Source organism: Cornus florida, unplaced genomic scaffold (assembly GCF_030987335.1).
Source record: "Cornus florida cultivar Cherokee Brave unplaced genomic scaffold, ASM3098733v1 CherokeeBrave_3.0.0_Hap2_Chr11, whole genome shotgun sequence".
Taxonomy (NCBI): Eukaryota; Viridiplantae; Streptophyta; class Magnoliopsida; order Cornales; family Cornaceae; genus Cornus; species Cornus florida.
This window is the reverse complement of record NW_026775581.1, coordinates 7,979,860-8,007,732: the sequence shown is the minus strand read 5'-3', so window position 1 is coordinate 8,007,732 and position 27,873 is coordinate 7,979,860. Positions and strand designations below refer to the sequence as shown.

The 27,873-nt window shown below is 35.4% G+C and overlaps 1 protein-coding gene across 2 annotated transcripts; it reads left to right on the top strand.

The window, feature by feature from the left end:
• Nucleotides 1-12,527: 12,527 nt before the first annotated feature.
• Nucleotides 12,528-21,309, top strand: LOC132282782 (homeobox-leucine zipper protein ATHB-15). Of its 2 annotated transcripts, XM_059784569.1 has the most exons (19): nucleotides 12,528-12,997; nucleotides 13,166-13,857; nucleotides 14,091-14,250; nucleotides 14,379-14,479; nucleotides 14,600-14,690; nucleotides 15,062-15,157; nucleotides 15,251-15,364; nucleotides 15,456-15,539; nucleotides 15,667-15,822; nucleotides 15,921-15,995; nucleotides 16,092-16,198; nucleotides 16,284-16,476; nucleotides 17,344-17,529; nucleotides 17,658-17,738; nucleotides 18,642-18,776; nucleotides 18,874-19,199; nucleotides 20,066-20,171; nucleotides 20,586-20,735; nucleotides 20,986-21,309. In XM_059784569.1, exons 2-19 carry the CDS (start codon nucleotides 13,649-13,651, stop codon nucleotides 21,130-21,132), a joined length of 2,517 nt encoding a protein of 838 aa, XP_059640552.1. In that variant the 5' UTR covers nucleotides 12,528-12,997; nucleotides 13,166-13,648; the 3' UTR covers nucleotides 21,133-21,309. The 2 variants fall into 2 exon arrangements, with proteins under 2 accessions (XP_059640552.1, XP_059640551.1); XM_059784568.1 differs by having other exon boundaries at nucleotides 12,528-13,857.
• The last annotated feature ends 6,564 nt before the right edge of the window (nucleotides 21,310-27,873 follow it).

The following is a 27,873-nucleotide window of genomic DNA, read 5'->3' as shown; positions in this document are numbered from 1 at the left end:
TATTCGCCTCCCTATTTTCATATGATCGCCATAAAGATGTATTCAAAGCATTCCTTGAATGTTGGTGCCCAGCCACTAATATTCTTTATGGTTCTATCGGCGAGCTATCTTCATATGATCACCATGGAGATGTATTCAAAGCATTCCTCGAATATTGGTGCCTAGCCACTAATATTCTTCATGGTTCCATCGGCGAGCGAAATTTTTTCTTCCACACCTCAGCAAGAAGCCAAAAAATCTTTTTCAGCAATACCTCGGCGGCAAGCAGAATTTTTCTTCAACGACACCTCAACGGAAAAGCCAAATTTCTCTTTCAACAATACCACAGCGGCGAATAGACTTTTTTTTTTCTTCAACGACACCTCAACGGAAAAGCCAAATTTCTCTTTCAACAATACATCAGTGGGGAGCAAATATTTTTTAGCAATACCTCGACGAAAAGCCAAAATTTTCTTTCAGCAACACCTCGGCGGCGAGCAAAATTTTTTTCCTTCCAACGACACTTCAGTGGTGAGTCAAAATTTTGTTACAGCAACACTTTAGCGATGACCCGGATTCTTCAATGACGCCTTGGCGGCAAGTCAATTTTATTTATTTCTTCCAACCACACCTCGATGACGAACAAAAATTTTTTCTTCAACGATAGCTCAACGAAAATCTTTTCCAGCAATACCTCGGCGGTGAGCATAATTTTTCTTGGCACCTACAGTATGGCGACGAACCAATTTATTTCTTCAGCTACACTTTGCTGGATCAAAATTTCCTTTGTAGCTACAATTATGGTGACGGACCAAAATTCTTCTTTGCAGCTACATTTTGGCGGTGAGCCAAATTTCTTCCTTGCATCTACAATTTGGTGACAGACCAAAATTTTCTTTGCAACTACACTTTGGTGGCATGCCAAGTTAACAGGATGCGACGAGCACTTTTGATATTGCATGATGAGTGACAACATCTTGAGAGTGGGCCAAGTTGAAAATTTGTGACAAGCGACAGCAATATCTTGACAGTAAGCCAAGTTGATTAATTGCGACTAGTCCTTTTGATATCTTGTGACCAGCACATTTTACCATTTTGTATACTCTGAGGATTTTTTTTTTTTGCGTCGTACTGAACTTAAAATAAAATTCTAAGTTGCCCACGTACCCTCAAAAGAGGGATCAAGTCATCACGTAGTTCAATAGAGACATGAGTTTTACCGGAAAAGTTTATAATCGTGTCAAAGAGTTTTTTTTTTTTTTTTTTTTTTTCAAACAGTTTATACTCATATCAAAGAGTTCTTGATTTTTTTTCCAGGTAGACAGTTTAAGCTTGTGTCAAGGAGTGCTTGATTTTTTTTTTCTTCAGGTAGACAGTTTAAACTCGTATCAAGGAGTGTTATATATATATATATATATATATATATATATATATATATATATATATATATATTTGGGAGATAGTTTAAACTCGTATCAAGGAGTTCTTGATTTTTTTTCAGGTAGACAGTTTAAACTCATGTCAAGGGGTGTCATTTTTTTGTTTGGGAGACAGTTTAAACTCATATTAAGGAGTTCTTAATTTTTTTTCCAGGTAGACAATTTAAACTCGTGTCAAAGAGTGTCATCAACAGTTTAGGCTCGTATCTGGGAGCACTTCAATTTTTATTATTCTTTAACTTTGCAAGAATCAGATGGCAATCCAAACCTATGCTGAAGGGTATGGACTATCTCATTGTCACTTTGAGGATTTTTTTCTTGGTTTCCTTAACTTAATGCCCCCTGCGATTTAGCACTTTCGATTGAAGTCATTGTTGTAGCATGTTGCGTTTTTTGATACAAGTCTTTCGAGATGATGCTTACAATGAAAGATGAAGCTATTTCGTCATCCAAGTTAGGAAGTATATTGTTTTCTTCTTCGGACTCACTTCCCTCATCTTCTTGAATGTTGTCGAGTATATCAGGATCATTTTCCCTAGCACCATGATTTTCCATACTAAGCTCCATGTCATGGGCTCGAGTAACAAGCTCTTCAAATGTGCGAGGCTTAATCCCTTGTAGGATGTAAAGAAGCTCCCAGCGCATACCTTGCATACATGCTTCAACTGCAGAAATTTCAGACAAACGATCCTTGCAGTCAAGACTTAGAGCTCGCCAATGGTTGATATAGTTCACCACGGGTTCACCCTTGATCTGTTTTGTGTTTGTAAGCTCCAGCATACTTACAGTAGGACGAGTGCTGTACAAACGGTTGAGAAATTCTCATTCCATCTGCTCCCAACTATCAATACATCTAGCTTTAAGGTCTGTGTACCAATCAAATGCATTCCATTTGAGGGAACGAACGAATTGCTTGACAAGGAAATCTCCATTTGTACCAGCATTGCCGCAAGTTTCTACAAAGTGTGCGACATGTTCCTTGGGATTGCCTTTTCCGTCAAATTGTTAAAACTTTGGAGGTTGATACCCAATCGGCATTTTAAAGATGTCAATTCTTTCTGTGTTAGGCTTTGAGTACATGCGATCACTTTGAGGAATGCTACTGTATTGTTCTCTTATGCAATTCACTATTATGTCTTGAAGTTGTTGGATAGAAAGTGAGGTGACGGAGACAGCATCAATTGTTGGATTGGCGAACATGTCATTTTAATCATCAATTGGAGTGTTAGAGCATGGAATTAGAATGAGGAATTCGGCCTTGCTTGACTCAGCATTGTCGTCACGCAATTTTAACTTTTCTGTCAGCGAGGCAATTTTCAAATCTTGCTCCTTGAGAGAGTGTTGTAATCTTTCATTTGCACAAGCCATAGTCGTCAATTGCTTTTGGTACGAAGTAGTACTCGTCATCATGACTAGCATAGTGATGGGGTCAGAAAAAATCTTTGGCCTTGGGTGGACCAGCCTTGAACTTGAACTTGTGACTGGAGCAACCTTTGAGGTTGTAAGAACCTTTCTCCTTGCCCCCAACGAGGTGGAACTTGAACTTGTGACTGGAGCAACCTTTGAGGTTGTAGAAACATTTCTCCTTGCCCTTAGCGAGGTGAAGGCGGTTTGAGTTTGAGTTGTTATTATTGACCTTAAATCAAAGGTTTTTGATGATCATAATTCATTAATGATGTTCTATGATTACTAATGTCTTCTTGAGTGAAATTACAGAGCAAAGCATTCATCAAAACAAGCACTACAATACAAGGACAAATCTGAAGAAGCAACACCAAGGCATGAGCAAAGGACCAAGCAATCAAAAGTCAAAGTCAAGTCATCACAAGATATCAAAATGGGGTTAGCTAGGTTGGTGAGTTTCTTAGGAAGCTTTGTTAAAGTGTATATGAATATCTTAAAGTTCAAACTCTCCAACATTATGCATATCATCTCAATCACCATGACTAAGGAATAAAGGACCTAAGCATATCCTTATCTGAAAATGTGAATCCATTTCAGTCTACCGAAATGAGAAGCACTTGTATATCAGTCTACCGAAATGAACCAAGAGTTAGGATCAAAGCTTCAAGTTATTTCGGTCTACCGAAATAAATCATCATTTCATTTTAGTCTACCGAAATGAATATACAGATCCAACTACTAGTTATTTCGGTCGACCAAAATAACTAAGAGTTCACTTCGGTCTACCGAAATAGATATACTAAGAGGGTGAAGTTCAATCCTGAAACTATTTCGGTCGACCGAAATAAACAAGGGTTCCTCTTCGGTCTACCGAAGCTAAAGTACTGAGAAGGGTGTCCAAACAGAAAACCATTTTGGACGACCGAAACTCAAGGGAGTTTCACTTCGGTCGACCGAAGCTGTGCATTTCAAAATTCTAACGGGCATTTCTGTCTTGGGGTGTGTGTCCAACAGCTAGAAAAGTATCAAACATCATCTGAAAGTGTATATAATGACTGAATAACTTTATAAAAGGAAGAAGAAATACTGAAAAAGATCAACTAGCAATCAAAGCTTTTTAATCATCATTTTATACACATCATATATCATAAAAGAGAGTTGAGCTTCAAGTTATTTATATATACTCTAGAGTGAGCTATATCTTGTACTTCAGATCTGAAAGAGAGATCATCTTGTACTTCATCTAAATATTTCAAAAACTTGTAAGAGCTGGTGTGGCTCAAGGAAGACTAAGAGAAGGTGTATCTAGAAGCTAGAAGGTGCTTCTTGTAAAAGGTTTGTTCTCCACCCGCAAGGAGAAACCTTAGTGAATTGGGAAGTCTCAAGAGGAGTCTTGAGCCGAAGAGTAGGAGTTTCCGAACCTCGCTAAAATCGCTGAATACATGTTTGCAACTTCCATCTTTATCTCTCATATTTATTGCTTCATGTATGTCTTGATATGCCTCTTCATAAATATTGACAATTAATGTTTAAATTCAGTTTGCATCATTCAATATTTGCCAAAAAAGTTAAGTTTAACTTTAGTTGATAAATCAATATTGAAAAATTGACCTTAGTTTGCTTAGACTATATTCACCCCCCCCTCTAGAGTTTATACTTGGGCAACAGTTACTTTGACAAATTTGATAGAATTGACTTTCATCGCATTATGCTATCTTTTGGCAAGAACGAATGATTTGACCATGCTCCACATCATTGAACTTACAGAAGTGTTTGTACCACTTGACGAAGTTGCAACCTTCTTGCCACCTTTTGTGATGGTATTGATGTTGTCCATCATGACCGCAATGTCTTTGGTGGTATTCTTGCTATTCGTTTGAATCTTATTGGAAGTCATAGAATCTGATGATGAATTTGTTGAGGATTTGATGTAGAAGAAAGAGATGAGAGGCAGAGAATGTCCCATCGGGCATGTTAGAAATTTGTACACACAAATTTTGTTCTCTGTAAATAAAGACAAAATATGGGAGCAAATAAAATATTTTATTAATTTATAAAGATAGAGTACAATTCTTTGTAATAATATTCCAAAGAATAAGGTCATCTGATTCGATCTCCTTTTTGGCTGGTTGGATCCAAGGGCTGCACGAGCTTGATCTTGAATCATTGTGGTATTTGGATGAAGAACGGCACGTCTTTGGCTGTGCTTGTTGTTGATCACCGTGGAGTTTGATGAAGAACGACACGATTTGATGTGCTTGGTGTTTTTCGCTTTTGGATTTGGATGTTGGGGATGAGAGTTTTTGTATTTCTCTCTGAAATTCTAGATTTTTGAATTCTGAATTTGTGTCTCTAAATTTCTGGACCCTCTGAATTTTTTAGTCTCTCAATTTCTGGACCTTCTAGATTTCTGAATTTGTCTCAATTTCTGGACTCTGAATTTGTGTCCCCTATTTCTTCCTCCAGACCTCTATTTATAGGCTTCTTGGGTTGATAGGATGATGACACGTGTCATCTCCCGATAAGGATAAAATTATAACTGGCCGGGCCGGTTATATTATGATAATTATCCTTAAAAATAATTATTCCAAATATATTTTATTAGAAATAATTATCTATTTATTTAACCATCTGGACTGAGCTAATTAAATAATTTAAGTGGACCAAGTTTGGGCCAATTAAATAACTTAATTAAACATTAGGCCCATATTTAATGGGTCCATTTGTCAAAACCAAAGCCCACTAAAATTTGAGTGTCTACAATTATATTATATTATATTTTTATTATTTATTGATTTTTTTTTTTTTTTACATTATATTTCCTTTGATTTTAATCTCTAATTTTGTGTAAGCCTTTTTAAGTAATTTCAACTTCTACTCATCTTTTATTATTTTTGTAAAGAGAATCTTGAGGAGTATTCTGGTATTTTTGTCTATCTCATTTTATTTAACTGACAATAAGCCCTTATTTACTCATTTTTCATATGGGTGAGATTTGAACGGTTTTCGTTACTGCTGGGAGGTATTTTGAGCTTCATCCCAATATTTAGTAATAGATAGTTGTTACAAGATGTATACAATATTTTTTAGAATTTTATTTTATTTTTAATTTTTTCATTAGACAATGTGTATACTTCAATTATTTCACATATATTAGCAATACCCAACACAATACTCAATACATGATAATAAAATATAATATGTAATTAAAATCACAAATTCTAATAATACTTAATACATAAGTAAAAAATAATCACAGACCCATGCATGCATTATGTATACTCAACCTTCCCCAAAAAAAAAAAAAAAATGGTTGTGAAAAATAAAACAAACTAAGACAATAACACTCTCAACCAATTATGTTTGCATTATGTATAACATTATCGTGTGATATATATTTTATCATATAGTATATTAGTAATAAATAAAAAATGAAAAAATATATATTTTATAATAAAATATATAATGTACTATAGTATCATAAATTAATTATAATACAATATTTATATATATATTTTCATAATTAGTGTTGCGTTGTATTATAGATAAATAGTGAAATACATGATTACAGAGGGCATACCCTCAGCTAAGGACCATAAAGAAAAACAAATAGAAAAGGTCCATTTCCAATATGAAAACAAGCCCTAATGTGACGTCAGACAAAACTGCATTTTGGACATCCAAAACCTCCCACAACACCTGTTTTGCCACTGCTGTTGGATCCTTGTGGCCATTATCATGCAGCCTAGCATTTCTTTCTTGCCAAATACCCCCAAAGTGCAGCTACAAACAAATTTTTAAGAGATCTTGAGTGTTGATAAAGTTGTTGAAACCAAGGAAGTAGATAAATCACAGTACTCAGCAAATTGCTTCATATTCCACTTAAGCACCCCCCCAAACCAGAACCAAACTTGTTGCGTAAACTCACATGCAACAAATAGATGATCGTTAGTGTCTACACCCCTGCAGCATAAAGAACACCTAGAGGACAAGCTAATCTTTCTCTTCTGCAAATTCACCATTGATGGCAGCTTATCATGGAGCACAAACACTGCATTGACAGACCACAGAGGCATAGCCTTTCCCCAACACAAAGAAGACCAATCCACCTCCTCACCAACATTCCTACATGCTTGCCAGGCCTTCTTGAAAGTAAAAGTTCCTCCCTTCCATTTTGTTTGTAATTTTGTCAATGAGGGTAAGACAGTGAGATCTCTTCAATCCATTAGGACATAGGGGTAGCCCCAGGTACTAAATGGGAAATTTATCTTCAGAACATTGAAGCAATGTGAGAATAGCTTTTCTTCTTCTAGTTGCTCTGGAGAACACAATGCTAATCTATAATATAGGTATAGATATGGTATATAATAATATAACATATCTATTGTATAATAATTTATTGGGTTTAAAAAAAAACACTCCTCTACTAGTATAAAATTCCCAGTAAAATTGAAAAATTTCCTAAACTAATTATGTATGCATTATGTATAAAGGTATAGATATGGTATATAATAATATAACATATCTATTGTATAATAATTTATTGGGTTTAAAAAAAAACACTCCTCTACTAGTATAAAATTCCCAGTAAAATTGAAAATTTTCCTAAACTAATTATGTATGCATTATGTATAAAATATTATACATAATGCATACATAATTAGTTTATTTTATACATAATGCATACATAATTAGTTTAGGAAATTTTTCAATTTTACTGGGAATTTTATACTAGTAGAGGAGTGTATATATATATATATAAAATAAATAAAAAATGATAACTACTATATTTTATAATAAAATATATAATGTACTATAGTATCATAAATTAATTATAATACAATATTTATATATAATATAGATATATATATATATATATATATATATATATATATAGTATATAATAATATAACATATCTATTGTATAATAATTTATTAGGTTAAAATCATATTAAAAAAAAACCCTCTATTTGTATAAAATTCTTAGTACAATTGAAAATTTTCTTAAATTAATAAAACTTATCAAGTTACTTTCAAATTCGCCACCAACCATTAATGAGTTGTAAAAAGTCAAATTTAACCTTATTATTTAATATTAAATTAAAAATTATAATAATTATTTTAAAATTATAAAAATACCCATCTCTTCTTCTTTTCAAACACTTTGAAAGTCAATTAACATTTTTGTAAGCATTTTGGGAGTATTTTTTGAAAAAAAAAAAAAAAAAAAACCAACCATATCCAAAATTATCCCATCATGCTTATCAAGGGTTGGGCTAGCATCCGACTAGAAGGGCTGCCAACCAGTTAGATGTCCCCACCTATATATTACATTACACCCACCACCCCATCATGATTCATATGTCACGTCATGTCATCTCATTGGGGTCATGTCATCTCATGTATGTGAGTATGTTATGCTGCAGGCAGGCGTATATGGATAAAAGTGTCATTATCACATACCCTATGAGTACGTTTTCATCTCCCTTTCATGTTTAATTTTAGATTTCATTATTTTTATATGATATTTACTGCCGGAACTTGTAGATTTGGTGATTTCTTTATGATTTTTGTAAAATAAAAAAGAGGATATTGTTTTCCTTCTACAAAACCAACGTAAGCATTAGTGTAATTATATTTTTATAAATATTGGGATCTTTGCTAATAAGAGATTTAAGATCTACTGTCAAGCGTGCAAAATATTTTTTGATTCGTAAGTAAAAGCTTAAATTTTATCTGACTCTTGTAAATGTTATTTTTTACACAATTTTTCAAAAATTAATCACGACAAAGTTCCGAATATCGCGGTTATAGAAAAAAAACAAACCTCTATATACCGGATTACCTAAATTTTCTTATTTATTCAACTAAAATAATAAAATGAAAAATCCTCATCTCTTTTGCACTAATTTTATTTTGCTTATATTTTTACTCTTCCTTGGGTTTGGTGTTTATCACAAAGAATTTTTTGGACCACTCAGGTGAGTGAAAGCTTGAGTTTTTCCAACCCTTGTGAAGGTGGCATTTTATATTATGTTCCAGAGATTAATTGGAACAAAATTTCAAACAAGGTGATTATCGAGAAAAAGAACCTACATATATTGGATAACCTAGATTTTCCTATTTATTCAACTAAAAGCATAGAATGAAAAATCCTCATCTCTTTTTGCACTGATTTTATCTTGCTTTTATTTTTACTCTTACTTGGATTCACCAAAGTTTGCAAGTGTTTGTCTGTTTTATGAGACATAAAAGAGAGTAACTTTGAGACAAGAAACACAAATGAATAAATTCGATAGAGAAAGTTTGAATTATAAATTTTGTTAAATACAATTCTTATTCATATGAATAAAGACAGATAAAAATGATAATGTAATTTTGTTAAAAACGATTTTCTTTAAGAAATAAAATATTGAAATAAATATAAATACAAAGAATAATGATCGATGACCAAGATACATATCACAAATTAATTGATGAAAGGAAGATGCAAAAAGTACAGCTTCGAGAAAAATTTTTATCAACTTTTTTTTTATTTTCTAGTTGGAACTCACATACACTGTGTCCTTCTCCTGACATTCTTTTGGGAAGTAGGAATCTTGTACCGCTAGGCCACAAACCTATTGGTATATATTCATCCACTTTCTCTAACTTGAACATTGAAATAAAATTTAATATAATCACCAAAGAGAAAACAATCCATTATATCCTTACAAGCTATAAGCACTACAGAGTATAATTCTTACTTCCAATATTAAAATTAAACATAACATAATAAAAACACTCCTAGATACGGAGATAAAAATGAGTATAATTATTTATATCTTGTACACATCATCAACATGCAATTTACTAAATTAGACGTAAAAATTTATAAATAAAAATAGTCAAGTTCATAGTTAAAATAATAAATTTGTTAATTCTGGTATATGACTATGATCAGTAAGGAGGAGGGGTTAGAAGTAAGTCCCAACGATAATGATAATGGGTTTGGGAGTTCAAAATTTAAAATCTTCTCATTTATGAACAACGAATAGGGAACGAAAAACGAGTATGACAAGATATTAACACGTTGGTATAACAAATTTTTAAAAAAATTAAGATACAAATATAATACAGGCCAGTCAAAAAATATAATATGATATATATTTATTTATATAAATAATGTATTTATTTGCAATTTTATCAATATAATTATAAATAAATCAGTAATTTGGAATTTAGAGGTAGATGTTTCTTATTTTTGTTTTTTTAAATTTTATATTATTATTTTTAATTAATTCATAATATATTTTAGATTGCATTGAATTTTATTTTTTTAAAATAATTATAGAATCAGCTCGCTGTATTCTGTACGTCTCCAAAACGTATTTTTACTGTGTCTATGTCTTATCACAGCCGTGTTTGATCAGAAAATAAAATATTTACTATTCAGAATACTTCTACCCATATCCGACACGTGTTTGAACCATATTCGTGTATTTGAGAAGTATTCAAGTTTCTAATACCGCCATGACACCCTAACAGAAGTATCCGTGCTTCCTACTTTCTTAGCTTTATTTGCATTAAGTGCAACTTAATCAGACCAACTCAAATTTAACCTCAACTCAATAGTCTCTACTATACTCTAGATCAATGTTTGAAAAGATTTAGACATATTCATTTGGCATGCGTTTTGTTTCTGTTGTTTTTGTTTTTGGCTGCTATAATGATGATTTTAGCAACAAAAAAATATTTTGTGCGGCCTTATTTTATTTTACACAGTGCTAAAACATTTTGTGAACAGTGGCTTAAAATCAAAATACCAAAAAATTATTTTTTCTTATTTTGACAATTATTCATGGCCTATCATCTTATTTCACAAAGGGAGGTTAGAGGTTTAAGTTTCAAAAGAGACAAGTGTGATCATAACAGTAGCGCAACATGAGATAAAAACAAAACGCCTAAAGCATTGTTCCCAAACGTGTTAAATTTTTTTCCAAAACACTCCTCCAGTAAAAACATTATTTTTATTTTAGGCAAAAATAAAATGCGTAAAACAAAGCACATGCCAAACGGATCCATAATATACTACTCGAGTCATCTTGACATCAACGTCAGAATAAACTAGTCGCAAGTCGCATCTCGAACTTGCACTACATTAATATCAAGCCTAGCTTGAATTCAAGCCATATTAATATCCGTAATAAAGTTTTTGTTGAAAATATTAACAACATTGAACCTAAGTGACACAATCATTTTTAATCGGTGTCGTTCTTATACTTCGAGCAAGCTCCTGCTCTCACGTTTCGGCGCGTGTTCTGTGTCAAATTCTCACTATTTATGACTTAATTATGCGACTCTCACACTTCTGTTCTCGAATTTATAATTACTCCTACTTTCACTTTTTATGACTTATATTTGAACTTTTCCCAAGTCTAGTTGAACCAATTTAATTTAACGAAATCATTTTATATATTCAATTTGAATTTAAACGAACAAATCTCAGATTTGAATTAAATTTATTCCAATATCACGTCTATTATTAAATTGATCTCAATTATTTTTGATGCATATTATAACTAGGTGCACAGTTGGCACTCAAACCCTACACCCACCCATACGACGTGGACCGTGCTTGTCTCGTTTAAATCCTGAAAAAATAATCGTAGCTGTTAAAAAATTAAAAAAATGGGAGTAGTAAATATATATATATAGTGAGGGAGTGAGTGAGTGAGAGAGAGTGGGAGTGAGTAGTAGTAATAAATACAGCCTTAGATAGAATCGAGAGGCGCATGCAAAAACCTCATCATGCTGTCCTCTGTGACCCACGCGAACCTTCCCATACCCCTTCTTTATTACGTTTCTCATTGCTGCATCATCTTCCACTAATGCCCCTTGTCCTCACTTTATTTACATTCTATTGCCATCCACCACTTGTCCACTTGCTTTGATTTGTAGTGTCAAGGAGCTTAAAACAAATTCACCTTATTCAATGCAACTCTCGAAATATCTTATCAAATTATTTTTCTTGATAATATAGTTTTGACTTTAACGGCATATGATCGAACTATTTTAATTAAAAAAAATTTCATCATTTTTAATTCTACTATTAAACGACATTTTGACCGATTTGTGAATCTTGTCCGAAGTAAATGATTCAAAAGGTAAGACTTTAAATGAAGTAGATTCACGTTAATTCAAACTTGAATCTATTATTCAATTTTGGTTCAAATTGAAATCTAACTTTGAAACTCCATGTTATAAAAATAATTTATTTAAGCATTATTTAGTTGAAATGAATTTTGGATTATCACATGAAAAGTTTAGTGTAACAAAGAAATAGTTCATGATTTGATTAAAAAATTTAAATTATTTGATAGGATTAACATCCAACCTTATTAAATAGGACTAACACTCAATTCATATAATACCCATTTCACTTCCTTTTGTGGAGAAGACTCCCCTTATCCATTTAAAATCCTTCTATGCAATTTAATTGATTTTGTTATTTATAAAATAATATAAAAAAATAACAAAATTCGGTGCGGTAAGTTAAAATTTAAAATGGCAGTTCTGCAAATGTGTCAACTTTGTAGGGCATTTCATCCCAAACGTTTAAAGGGCAGTTTTGTCCTGACAAGGCCTAAATTAAAAAATTACTATTCGATTCCATTTCTCTGCAACAGTAAAGTGAAGACCTCTCAAGGCCGAAAGTGACGAACCAATGAAAAACACAGCAACAAAACAACAGCACAAATATGAAACCAAACCAAAGCACATAAAAAAAGCACACACTTTCTCTCTCTAGAATTAGGGTTTCTTTTGTAGCTTTAGTTACCTTTTTACTTCAATTCAATGCATCTTCCTTTCGATTCTCACGACTCAGAGCAAGATCCATAGTCTCAGAGAATCGCCATCACAGAGATCTCTCATTAACTGCAATACTCTCTCTCTATAAATATATATTTATATATCTATACATGTATGTATATATACGTGTACGTGTATAGATAGATATAGATAGGTCTGTCTCTTTATACAGTGGTCAGTTGCGAGAGTTCTCTTCGTATGTGAAACCCTAGAAAAATGTTTCAGAGATTGGGAACGATTCGCGAGAAGAAGTGACAGAGAAAATATTCAGGACGACGATGAAGATCGGCGTCTCGTTTCTTCGCTTAATCTGGTTACAAACTGTAAGAATCAAAAACTCCGATCTTGCGTTAAATCTCCATTTCGAATGTTCATTACAAGTCTCGGAGGTGTTGTACTGTGTGTTGTAGAGTAGTTCTTTTGAACTCTATTGGAAAGCTCACGAGTCTCTTCTTCTTCTTCTTCTTCTTCTGAGGGATCGAAACATACAGAGAAATCATCAATCAGGTCCTTCGAATCTGTCTTTTTTTTTTTTTTTCTGTAGGAATATCGAGGAGTGAGTGACGCAGAGCAGAAGAAGTAAATGCGAAATGCTTTTGGTGCTTTTGCTGGTGATTTTAGTTTGTTTGAAGCTCTGATTATTGAAAAGATTATATATATATATTTCTCGTGTTTGGTGCTGTGAGGGGAGGAAGGGATAACAACGTTTCAGTTCAGTAATTCTGTTCCATGTTGTCGGTTTGTATCAAATTATTGCATTTCCTGAATAATTTAATAGGTTAAAGAATCGAAGGCACTGAAGATTTTTGGACACATTCTCTTCAAATCCATTTGTTTAAAGTTCATTTGTCTGCTTTTGATTAAGGATAGAGATTGGGTTATGCTAGTCTAAAGTATCGGGAGTTTTTCATTGGAAAGAGAAGCGACACTTGGATTGATTTCACATACTATTTCTGGGTTGTGAGTTTGAAGTGATGATGGCTATGTCCTGCAAGGATGGTAAGGGAGTGATGGACAATGGAAAGTATGTCCGCTACACACCTGAGCAGGTTGAAGCCCTCGAGAGGCTTTATCATGAATGCCCTAAGCCCAGTTCAATTCGTCGGCAGCAGCTTATTAGGGAATGTCCAATTCTCTCAAACATCGAGCCAAAGCAAATCAAAGTTTGGTTTCAGAACAGAAGGTATGGCATCTCTCACAATTAATTTTTATTTTGTATTAGGTATCTTACTTACAATGTCAGTATGAGAAATGCAGAAAAAATATAAAAATAAAAATAGTTGAATTTGGGCTTGTTTTATGAGGGTTAGTATTATTCTCCAGTCGTAATTAATGAAATTTATGGGATTCATAATTTAATTTATTTCCTTTTCACACAATTTTTTTGTTCGCGATTTGTCTATTTGTTGCATACAGATGCAGAGAGAAACAAAGGAAAGAGGCTTCACGGCTTCAGGCTGTGAATAGGAAGCTCACTGCTATGAACAAGCTTTTAATGGAAGAGAATGATAGGTTGCAGAAACAGGTGTCTCAACTGGTGTATGAAAATGGATACTTTCGGCAGCATACAACCAATGTCAGGATTTAAGCTTCTCAATAATTGCCTCTAATTACTTAAAATTATATGTATAACCTTATTTTTAATTTTAATTTTTTGGGTTTGGCTTGAGTATTGAGATATATGAGGGTTGTTTTCAATTGCAGACGACGCTTGCGACCAAAGACACAAGTTGTGAGTCGGTGGTGACGAGCGGTCAACACCACCTGACACCTCAGCATCCGCCAAGGGATGCTAGTCCTGCAGGGTTAGTGGGGATATGGTTGTTGGGTCCTTTTCTTGTCATTGTTCTCTGTGACCGCCTTGTTTTGTGTGTGTGTGTGTTTGTGCGTGGATAATGGACTTGTATGCTTTTGTATATTTCCAGGCTTTTGTCCATTGCAGAAGAGACTTTAACAGAGTTTCTTTCAAAGGCCACTGGAACTGCTGTCGAGTGGGTCCAGATGCCTGGAATGAAGGTATCTCCAAAAATTTAAAATAGTTATCTACACATGTGCGGATACCCTATTATCAGATAATGAAATATTAAGATAATAAAACAAGTATTAACAAGCTAAGCAGAATAGAAGGCTACCACTATTGCCATATCACCAGCTCTTGCTAAAGCAAGTGTTAGTATAACACCAAGCTATATGTTGTTTTGACTAGTAATTCTACTTTTATTAATTGGGTCAACCTAATACGATTAGTAGTGCATGTCTCTGGAAGTACAAGAATTGTGTTTTGTGAATCTTGTTTCATTTATTTAGAGGATTCTTGTAATTTTTTTCTCCTCAACAGTTAGTTGATTATCTGCTCCTAAATTATTCTCATTCAATGATGTGCGTAGCCTGGTCCGGATTCCATTGGAATCGTTGCTATTTCTCATGGTTGCACTGGTGTGGCAGCACGAGCCTGCGGTCTTGTGGGTCTAGAACCTACCAGGGTAATTCCACTTGGTTTCATGTCCTTTTTTCTTCTTCTTGTAGTACCACGATTTGAGTCTATTGGAAGAATTGATTGTATACGTTAATTCCAGGTTGCAGAGATCCTCAAGGATCGGCCTTCATGGTTTCGGGATTGCCGAGCTGTGGATGTCTTGAACGTGCTACCCACTGCCAATGGTGGAACCATTGAACTGTTGTACATGCAGGTGGGTATTGATTATTTTGTACTTGTAATGTTTTGTGGACCATTTTTTGTATAACTTCTTAATAGGGTTTTGGCTTCTGTTGATGTTTTAGCTGTACGCGCCAACAACCTTGGCGCCGGCTCGTGACTTCTGGTTGTTACGCTATACTTCTGTTATGGAGGATGGCAGTCTAGTGGTATTTGACTGTTTTAATCTTACAATTCAATATGTCTGAATTTTGCGGTACATGTAGCTGTTGCTCTAGTCGCCAGTTGCCTGTTTACACCACTTATAGAGTTGGTTTTTGGTTACCTGATGCCCAGGTCTGTGAAAGATCACTTAGCAATACTCAAAATGGTCCAGCCATGCCACAAGTTCAGAATTTTGTGAGAGCTGAAATGATGCCCAGTGGATACTTGATTAGACCTTGTGAAGGGGGTGGCTCAATTATCCACATTGTTGACCATGTGAATTTGGAGGTAAAGCAGTCATCCTGCTTTGTGTATTCACATGTATCTTTCTCATAATTAGATGAGTTCTGTGTTGCTAATATCAGCTTCTTTATATCATTGATTAGGCATGGAGTGTGCCTGAAGTGTTGCGTCCATTGTATGAATCATCAACAGTGCTTGCTCAAAGGACAACAATGGCGGTAAGAATTTCATTATCCTTGCATTATGCATTGTAGATAACCAGTGGCAGAGGAATTCATGCTTTGATTTCTAGCGGAGTCCTTGTTTTATTGTAGGCTCTACGCCAACTGAGACAGATAGCTCAGGAGGTTTCTCAGTCTAATGTCACGAATGGAGGCAGACGGCCTGCAGCTTTGCGAGCACTTAGCCAGAGATTGAGCAGGTATTTATTCTACTTCTTTGACATCATCTCATTCGGTTTATCTCTAATCCTCCATTGTGCACAATCTGAAATACTCTTATGCCAGGGGTTTCAATGAGGCTCTTAATGGGTTTACTGATGAGGGGTGGTCAATGATTGGAAATGATGGCATGGATGATGTTACTATCCTTGTGAACTCTTCTCCTGACAAGCTAATGGGATTAAATCTTACCTTTGCAAATGGATTCCCAGCTGTCAGTAATGCTGTCATGTGTGCAAAAGCATCGATGCTTTTACAGGTCAGCAAAATGAATTAATTAATTTAGCTGAGTCCTCTGTGAAAATAAATTGCAAAAAGAAATTGTTGAGCACTTTATTCTAAAATAATACTGATTTTCCTTTGCCTTGGTTGTTAAATTAAGTATCTGATGTCCCATAAATAACAACTGATGCCCACTTTCTTTCTTTGTTTGTTGGGGGGGGGGGGGGGGGGGGGGGGGGGGGCGTGTGGTTGGGAAGGGGAACTTTAAAAGTTGATTTAGGAGGTCATGCAGTTGTGGGATGACTTTTAGGATTACTTAGCAAAAGAGCAAACGTCATGCAATGTCTGGAGCGGATGAGAAATAATGAAGTGAATCAGAATGGGGAGTATATTTGCTGTTATCACTAATTTGAAATAACAGTAATAGACCAAAAAGACCTAGCTTTAAGCAGGGCACAGAACCACATAACTGCTTCAAAGAGGTCATCACTTGCTGTCATGGTTAGACTTGAGAGAGCCTCTGATTGACTTCATCTCCCCAATGGGGGTTTGTGCTGTCCTGAAATCTTCAATTGTGGATTATTTTACCATTCAAGTGACCAATTGCTATGTTTCCCGAGTTCAAATTTTGTTTTATAGTTTTTGTCACCTCTGCATTTATATCTATTAATATGATGGTTGTCCTTTCAGATTATGCATTGATTTCTAGATTTAATTAATGATTAAAACTGCTCATCAATTGAAATAAATTTGAAAGAATTGTTGATCCTGGTCAATTAAGACAAGATTTTGGGTCCTCTCTTTTTTTCTTATTTGTATTAATATCCTTTTAACAGTTAGTATATATATTTTTTTCCCCGTCCCCATGTTCCTTTTCTTATCAGCTCTTTTTCCCATATTTCAGAATGTGCCTCCTGCAATACTTCTGAGGTTCTTGCGGGAGCACAGGTCAGAATGGGCAGACAACAACATTGATGCTTATGCCGCTGCTGCTGTTAAAGTTGGTCCCTGTAGCTTTCCAGGGTCTCGAGTTGGAAATTTTGGGGGTCAAGTTATACTTCCCCTGGCTCACACTATTGAACATGAAGAGGCAAGCCTTTTGTCTTGCGTTAACAATATTTCACTACCTAATTTTAATACCATCTTGTCTTTTAATGAAGTACCTTTATTCAAATTTTAGCATGGTTACATATGTTACATATTTTCCTTTGTGTTTAGTTGCTGGAGGTTATAAAGTTGGAAGGTGTTGTTCATTGTCCTGAAGACGCAATAATGCCCAGAGACATGTTCCTACTGCAAGTAAGCTTTGTTCTTATGCCTATATATATATATTCCCTTTTGTTATGTTTTATCATGTGAATGATGGTGGTTCTGTGGAAAAAATGATGTTATAGGTTCGGACTACAGGACCAGTTGACTTTTATAATATCTATATATATATTTGTGCGTGTGTAGCGGGCTGCCGGGGGGTTGGGGGGGGGATCAGGGATGGGATTATTTATTTTTTGAGCTGAAGCTAGCCTCCTAAATCTGTCTGTCTGTTTTTTTTTTTTTTTTTTTTGGGGGGGGGGGGGGGTTCGGGGATTGTGTTAATTTTTTGAGCTGTAGCTAGCCTTTTAAATATGTATGTTGTTTTCTCTTATTTTATATATGTGACACATCCGTCTTCCTCCACACTGATTGTTAAAGTAAATATTATTATGCACACAAACATTGAATTTGTGATTATTAGACTGAGAAGACAGTGCAGTTATTATAATGTAATAGTAATTAAAGCTTGAGCTGTATTTGGGTAGTAATTTTGAAACGGTTCCTGAATCACTAGTCCTTTGCTGTTTTTTTACTGTATTTGTATGTAAATTTCTGTTGTGGAAAGTAATGCTAATCTGAATATTTGTTCAATAATAAGCCTCTCATTTATGAGCAATTGCTCCCAAAGTAAGCAGGTGGTCGGTTGGTCCAGCTTCTTGTCTGTCTCAAAACTGTTCCAAAATAAGGAAGCATATTGTTTTGTCCAGGTTACCATTAAGTTGATTGCCATGGAGTGTTGTAAATGTTTGGATTAAAAAACCAAGTATAAGGAATAACATGATAAGGAATAATTCTTTGATCATATTCCTAGTCCCGATCTTTTGTTGTATTCATCATTTTTATGCCTTCAATATTTTTTGCTAATTTTGTCAATCTATACTTTTTTGACAGCTATGCAGTGGAATGGATGAAAATGCTGTTGGTACCTGTGCAGAACTCATATTTGCTCCAATTGATGCTTCTTTTGCTGATGACGCACCTCTTCTGCCTTCTGGTTTTCGCATTATTCCTCTTGATCCTGGAAAGGTTTGATTTAGATCACATTGTAATTGTGTTTCATTACCTTCTAATCTCTTCCTTGGACTTCCGTTTATTTTTGATGAACTGCAAAACTACTATGCAGGATGCCTCCAGTCCAAATCGCACCCTTGATCTTGCTTCTGCTCTTGAGATTGGGCCAGCAGGAAATAAAGCATCTTATGATTATACTGCTAATAGTGGCAGTACAAGATCTGTGATGACAATAGCATTTGAATTTGCGTTTGAGAGCCACATGCAAGAAAATGTAGCATCTATGGCCAGGCAATATGTCCGCAGCATTATATCATCAGTTCAGAGGGTGGCATTAGCACTCTCTCCATCTCATTTAAGTTCCCAATGTGGCCTTCGGCCACCATTAGGGACTCCCGAAGCGCACACACTCGCTCGGTGGATCTGCCACAGTTACAGGTGAGTGACATAAGTTCTTGGTCATATAATGTATTGTTGACCAGGTGGATCCGTTTGCATAATTTACTTTGTGGGGCTCAAGCCGCTCAAGGGGTCTTTTCTGGATTTACATTTAATAGTTTTTTTTGACAATCAAAGAAATGTTCAAACTGATGTTCTATGTATAATTTTCTAAGGGAATGGATCATCTCGAAGTATTTTTCTGCTTGGAGAGGATCCAAATCCATTTGCTAACTCAGATGATGCTCGTTCCCTCTTAAAAGCTAATTATCTGTTTTCAATGTTTCATTGGATTTAATAAAAAAAGTTAATCGTTGAGCATTTGAAATTCAGCTACTTTTGCCTTCTTCTATAAAGTTAAAGTTTCCTTCTTTGAAAAATCTAAAATAGACAGCAATTTTAATTATTGGCTGATTATCTTTTGGAACTAGAAGAAGTTTGAAACTCGTTGTGGAACTAGTTTCTTCTTTAAATGTTCCTCTTGTGGAGTTAATATTTTAATATACGTTACTTCATTAGTAGCAAATGGTATTCAGGTACTTTCGGTTTACCCAAAAAAGTAAATGACATTAAGGTTCATGATTCTGTCACGCCTTGGTGCTACCAAAGCAATGGGGTGTTCTAAATGTTGAAAACACATAGTTGAGTTATGTCCTTTGATTCTGTGTTGTAGCAGAGTGTGCTCTCAGTTAGAATCCAATGAAACATATCATATGGAACTGGTGAAGTCAAATGGGACGTTAATTTTTTTATTTTAAAGCCCAATTTAAGAATTCCAGTTAGTTAGCGGCAGAAAAACCCAACTACTGAATTTTGCATGCTAGATAGTGCAGTAATGATGAAATAGATTTTTGCTTTTCTTGCAGGTGCTACTTGGGTGTCGATCTGCTCAAATCTGGAGGCGAAGGAAGTGAATCTATCCTTAAAACTTTATGGAGTCACTCAGATGCTATCATGTGCTGCTCTCTAAAGGTGTGCATTTATGTTTTTTCATCTCACTTGCACACACACAGAGACACAGACTCACAGAGTCCGAAGTATATGCATGATGTCACTAACATGGGCACCACAATTGTTTGTTTAAATGTAATAGCATAATGTTAATATGCATTTTAATGTAAACACAAAAATTATTATTATGAAGGATAATAGGATTTATAAAATCTGACCTTTTTTTTTTTTTCCACTTTTTAGCATAAATTCTAGTATGTGAAATTGCAACCTCAGATGATGCCATAACTTATTCTTGATGTACTCTGGCCTAATTACACTTTTATACCGCAAAGTGGTTGTGACAGCATAAATAATTTAGAATGCCAATATTTGTCTTCATATTGCTTCTTGTAGTGGTTCAGTAATTTTCATTTTACTTTGCAAATTATGCAGGCATTGCCAGTTTTCACTTTTGCAAACCAGGCTGGTCTTGACATGCTTGAGACAACCTTGGTTGCACTTCAAGACATAACTTTGGAAAAGATATTTGATGATCATGGAAAGAAAAATCTCTGCTCTGAGTTCCCACAAATAATGCAACAGGTTAGTCCTTTTTTATACGGTGTCCTGGTGGGGTGTTCATAGCGTTTATTGACAAAGAATCATTTCAATATTGATAAGGTAGTCATTACTGTAATGATTGTTAAAATATGAATCCTAAACAATTGTAGAAGTTTAGAAGATATAGACGATTTAATTTGTTTGACACTTAGAGGCTCATTTTTTATTCAAAGTAAAGAAAATAATACTCTTACAGCAATTCTAACAGGGTTTGGCTCTGTTATTTTGGCAGGGTTTTGCTTGTCTTCAAAGCGGCATCTGTTTGTCGAGCATGGGCAGGCCTGTTTCTTACGAGAGAGCAGTTGCTTGGAAAGTGTTGAATGAAGAAGAAAATGCCCATTGCGTCTGTTTCATGTTCATGAATTGGTCGTTTGTCTAACTTTAGAAGAGTAAACAACTCTTAGAACTTCCTTTTTATTTTGAACTTATCTGCTACTGAACTTAAAAAAACTGATCAGGATTGATTATCTGTTTGTCGTGCTTCCTCTATAATTTAATACTTCGTTTGGTTGTAATGCTATATCGGCTTTGTTAATAACATGCTTGCATAAAATAAGGACTAGGCACCGAAAGGGGTCGACTGTGATGTTTAGGCCCTGGATAGTGTTAACAGACTCTCCATATATATTCGATGCTCTTTCCATTGGGTAGTGTTACGTACTCCCCATATATATCCGATATTCTTTTCATACGGATCCGACGACGACGAGGGACAAGAACCTCTTAACTTTCTATCTGAGTCCCACCTCATGTACTATTGTGATTGGCAGATGATGGATAAACGTGAGACATTAGACACTATATGAGCCCGAGTAATGGTTAGACATTAGATGAGCCCGAGTAATGGTTAGTGAATTCTAAATAATACTACAAGTTGCACGTATGTCAGTAATCATCGTCATCTGTTTATAGAACTTATATTATTGTAGAACTTTGCATTTTATATGAGTATGTGCTTGTATTTTACTGTTATTTGATAAGTGAATCAAACGTGACCTAAGATATCTGTATTTATGTTCTGAACATAACTATAGCTTGGGAAGAGAGGATATCTTTTGCGGTGGTTGACATGGGCAAAATTCGAACTTGTTAAAGGATCCATTTCAAGCTATAAGATGAGACTTGAGACTTACTCATACCTGCTTTTATTTGAAGATAATCAAGTATGTCCAACTAATGCTGATTAGTTAGGAGACATGCTGATTCGTTAGGGTTTTAACTTTTGTTACTGTTAAAAAAATGTCTTTTTTGGGTAAGCAAGCAAGACATACCAACAACTAAAAGAAACTAACTTGATAAGGCTTGAAGCAACTGAAACAAAGAAACTGCGGTTCTGTTTGTTTCGACTTAAAATATTCTTTTTGAAAAATATATATATATTTTTAGGTAAAATGTTTTTTTATTTTTACTTTGTCGGTGTTTGGTAAAGGTCTACGTTGAGGTTAAAGCCGAGTTCATCGAGTGGAGTATGTAAAATAACTTGCTGAAAATTTATGGATAAATTATTTTTGTTAAATTTTAATATTTTTTTTTTTCGTAAATATTTTACGACAACCAAACACTAAAAGATAAAAAAATATTTTTTAAAAAATATTTTACATCCAAACAAACAAGGTTTCAATAAAATTACAATACTTTCCCAAGATTAAATTGCAGTTTGCAGTGTTAAACAAGTTGTTTTGCTTTCTCTCTTTTTAGGTAAGTGGGAAGATACTGTATTTATGTTTTTCAACAAGGATAAAAATACATTAAGCTGAACCAACTTGAATATCTTTCAGTAAGACCAACCACAGTTGGGCGGGTCCCATAGACCAGTTAGTGATCGGCCCGCCCAGGTTGAATTGGCCGATAGCACCACTTTCAAGAAGATAGGTTGGAAGTACTTCAAATGGGGAGAAAATTTCACGTCTTGGTGTCTAAAAAGTCAATTGGAATGATTTGTTATGGAACATAAGTGATAATATTATAGATGCGGCAAATGATTTCCTTCTCTTTCATAATTAAATAAATATGAGTTGATGCGGTTATTACTTTTGGGGCATACCCCAAAGCCCAACATCAAAGCCCAAGGCACGGCCCAAAAGCAAATCCAACCCAAACCAAAGAAAGCCCACAACGTTCTGCTAAATCAAAAGAAAGACAACACAAAGGGGTATCCAAACAAGCCCTTAAATTCAAAAGTAACGAACCCTAACCAACAATAAAAACAGTAACCTAGAGAAGGCGTGATTATCAACAATTTGAAAGCATCTTCATTACACATTGGGAGATGGAGCTGGGGATTAGTGTGGATTTGCAGTGGTTGTGCATCGTGGAGTTGAAGGACCAGCGTGTGAGGCTTCAAAGAAAGATGATGGCAGGTTCCAGTCATTTGCAATGTTCTTTGCATAAGGGCACTCACATTTTTTGATTGAAAAGAGCTTCATTCGCACTGTATCAATTACCAATTTGAGAGTTTGCAGAGGACGTACGGATTTGTTTATAAATATTATGTTGTTCCTCTCTTCCAACAATGGTACACACAGCTAGCCAATGCCAACTTCCATGTCATGATTCTACTAAACTAAAGTTTTTGCTTCCAATTTGAGGAAGTGATAAGAAAATCTTTCCAAAAGTTGGGATTTGTGTAGAAGCCACACTTTTCTTGTATACCATTCCAAAGTATTTTTGAATTTGTGCATTTGTTAAATAAGTGACCTTGGTCTTCTGCAGCATGGAGGCATAGAGGGCACGCATTTGGTTGCATGGTGTAAAGCAAGGGTGACTTATCTTGAGTAAGCAACTTTTCTTAGATTGCTAGCCAGAGATAGAAAGAATGCTTGGGTATATATAGCATGCTTAAACCACACTAGTTTGTGCCAGTAGCTAGTGGAGGAGGTTTGTGTGATAGCTTTGAGGGTGTGCTTGAGGGAATAGGTTTTTGAGGTTGATGGAGTCCATTGAATAACATCATTTGAGTTTAGGTTTGGGAAGGGCAAATTGGATACATCACAGTGATGTGTTATTAGGTTTGAGAGATGTCTAGGACATGACCAATGGTTAGGTGAGAGTAATGAGGAAACTTTCATAAATTTGTAGATAATCCACCTCTGCCTAGAGTTAAAGTTTGGTAATACCTGGTGAAGAGGTCCACATGGTAACAACTTGTCAAAAAAAATCATTGTTGAGGTGCCATTATTGATTCCGTTGCTTGATGAGAGGCTGTGTAACGGATCTATTCTACATGAGTTTTCTCAAGAACCAGGAGCAGTTATTGGGGATGTCGACTTACCATATGTTCTTGTTCTTAATCAAGTTCTTTAGTGTCCATTCTTTCCAAATACCAGTAGTTTCATTTGAGCATAATGTCCATAGGTGGCTGAGGATAGATGTTTTGTTCCATTGTTGTATGTCATATGTGACGCCCCAAATCCCATGATTTGGTTCATCAACCAAAAGAACATAACCAGGCCCGATAACCCGGTTAACAAACGCGGAAGTTAAGGTCAAAGCTAACGTGACGTGGAACTAGAGGAAAAATCGTAATTTCTTTTCTAAAATAGAGGATGTGGTTGTACCATTGGATAGACAACTCAAAAAAAATAAATTTAGTCTCAAGAATGACCTTAATTGGATTTAAAACAAAGGAGATGTGGTTGTTTAAAGAGATGGGTCAAAAGTGAAAATGGAATGCCATCTAACCGATCAGATGAGTGGTCCAGAAGTGGGAGAATCTGCCGAAGTCCATCTAACCGATCAGATGGCCTTATCTAACTAATCAGATAAATGAGGCAGCAAAATAGCATTCTGCCAGGCCCATGTAACCGGTTAGATGGCCCCATATAACCCATCAGATGGACCCCTGAGGCAAAATCAGCCTGAAAACAAGCGTCCTAGCCTTGTCCCAATGCATCCAAACCAGAAATATAAACAATGAATGGAAAGTACATACACGGTACATCCAAGAAATATTATCCAAACTTCGAAAAGAGTCCGACAACACATGTGATAGTTTAACGGTATTTAAAGCATGCAACCTTAACAAGATTGACGATAAGTGTAAATTGGAATCCCATATGCATTGATTAAGGATCATACATCCATGAGTCTATACGAATGGCTACAAATGTGAAGGAGAGAAGTGGAAATCATCCGGGAACTTCAAAAGATGAGAATAAGCTCCCGAACCATTTCCCTTCTTAAAAAATAATACATGATACCAATTTAACATATCCAAAAGAGATTACAATAAGCATGCTTAACATATTGCAAGCAATACATTTTCCAAAAAAGGTATAAAACAACTACGACGAAAGCATATCTAAGCTAATATGGGGTAGAATCCATAAAGAGCACTTCTTTACCTACAAAATGTTAAATCAACGAGGGTGAGTAATTTACATTACTCCGTAGGAAATGCATATAAGGGTAAAATAGTTTTTTATTGGTCTTGCAAGAATAACATAAGCTATGCAAATGTGGAACATGCCTCCTAGTCGTCTTAAACAAGGGTGAATCTAAGGGATAATCCTAGAACTAGCAATAAAATTGTAATAACCCAAATCCGGGGGTCCGGATCGCTAACCCGACCCGAAAACGCCCAAGGGTAAAATGGTCATTATGACCCGTATAATTCACTGGAGGTTAATATAAAGTCGTAATGGTCATTTCTAATCATTTTGGCTCACTTGAGAATGAGGGAATCAACTCTGTTTTCTTATCGGTCTATTTAGGGTTAGAAGGGTAAATTGGTCTTTTTGGACTGTACAATGCATTGGGGACTTTGCAACTATCATCTAGGTCATATCTAGCCACTTAGTTCATTTGTAAATGAAAGGAAACAACTTGGTTCTAATTCGCCTGTTCTAGGGTTAAAAAGCACATTTTGGGCCATTCCGCTCGAATTCTGGCGGGGCCGTAACCTTCCAAACCTCCTAAAGGCCATGTAGGACCCACACGTTGAAGCTCAGAAACAACCGAAGAAGTAAAAAAAAAATAGTACTTGGAAGCTAATTTCGAGCGCTCGGAGGACACTCCAAGCGCCCCCTGCACGTCGGCAGGGTTACGCAGCGTGCAGAGCCCCTTGTTAGCCGAGTACTCGAGCCCTGCACCGAGTACTCGGGTTGCCCAGAAAATGGGCACTTTGCCCTTTCTTGACCAGTTCCTATTCCCGAACACCCTTTTTGGTCATATCTGACCTCCTTACCCCTATCCCAACTCACAAACATGCATAGGAGTGTGCAAAAAAACCGTTAATCCGAAAAACCAAACCGGACCGGACCGGACCGAATCGGGCTGTCTGGGCCGTTCTATAGCAGCTCGGTCTGGTCACGGTTATAAAATAATGAAACCGTGAATTTTTGGTTCGGTCCCAGATTAAGGTCCTACAGGCCCGGACTGGCCCAGACCAAACCGTTATAATATATATATATATATATATATATATATATATATATATATATTACTTTTAACTTTGTAAAGGATTTTGGTACAACGATCAAAAGTGAGCCAACAATCATCACTATATGATATTTTTTTTATTTGCTTTTGCTTCTCACTATCTATAGATCTCTGAGTCTCACGCCATGTTTGCGCCTCTTGCACAGCCAATAATGACAACGAATCAAGTTTTTTAGTTTTCAACCACGGATGTTATCTTTTTCAGTTTCAGCAAGATAACCTTATTTTAATTTCTAGGGTTTAGCTTTTGGGTATATTTCAACCACTTTCCCTTATCTTTTTGTCTCTTTATTTTAGTGTTGGATTCGGGAATGTGAACGCTTTTATTGTTACTTTTGTTTTATATACAATTTAAGGGGAAACAAAATAGGAAAAAATCAATTAGAACTGTGGAACCAAACCAAAACAAACCAAACCATTTTTTCACGGTTTGGGCTGGTTCGGTTCCATGACTCAAATGGTCTGGTTCGGTTTCAGATTTTTTGGAACTGTAGGGAGCGGTTTGGTTCCAAAAATCTTCAAAACCGAACCAAATCGGACCGTGTGCATCCCTAATTACATGCATAGATATAAATAATGAAATTAATGAGTCAATAAAGGACCTTGAATTGCATCATTTAAATTACATCTTTATTTCAACCTGGGCAGAAACAGTAATTTCAGCAGAAATAGTAGAAAATGTAGAAAATTGAGTTTGGAGCGCGGTTTTCAAGATCAAGATGACATTTTTCAGAAAAATGTTGTGAAGAAACTCCCCCTTAAATCATATTTTCTATGTGACAAAGTCAAGAACGGAATCTATTTCCCAAAGAAAATCCCCAAAATGCCTTTGAGCAAGATTTTTTTTAAAAAAGTGTGAAACGAGTCCACCGGAGGCTCATTTCACCACGGAAGAGGTTTTTTATGAAAACGATCATACATGCAAACGTAAATGGTAATTTTGAGCATGCGGGAATAGTCTGCGGCTCCCAAAAATGGACGAGTCAAAATCCGACCCCCCAACAGCCAAAAAGGCAAAAATGAACTTGAAATGGAAATTTTGAAACTTAAAATTTTGAAATTGTTTCAAATGACCGTTTGGCCCTTGGCCACACTTCATGCACATAGAGTAGGTCCTAGTGGATGTGCCGGAACACATGTTACGCCACCTGATTTGTAACGACCCGGTCATTTGCATTCCTTTCCTTTTTCCTGAAATTTTACGAATGAATTTTTTTCGTTTAATTTTCTTTTCTGAGCTCTGTTTCGTGTCTCTTAGTGTCATCTTGAGTGCTTGGAATTGGTTCCTGAGACTCTTTTTCGTGGATTGACAACTTCCTTTGAGGGCCGAGTCATTTTTGCATTTTCACTTTTCGGACACTATGCGTCTTTCGTCATTTTCCCTATTTCGTCTTTTTCCCTATTCTGTCTTTTCCCCATTTGTCACATTGTTGGCACAACCTCACTTCTCATGCTCAGAGTTGGTTTTTGACTTCACGTGCCTTCATCTTGAGTGGTTTCCACGAAATACGTATCTTTACTTTTGCAAGAAAGTACTCTGGTTGCTCCCGGTGTCCATAGGTGGCATGGAAGCAAAGTTCTTTGAAATTATTTTCTTTTTTTAGGGTGTTTTTCGTAAATATCTTTTGAAGATATTTTATTTCAAGGGTTTTTAAGAAAATATTTTTGGAAGATATTTTCA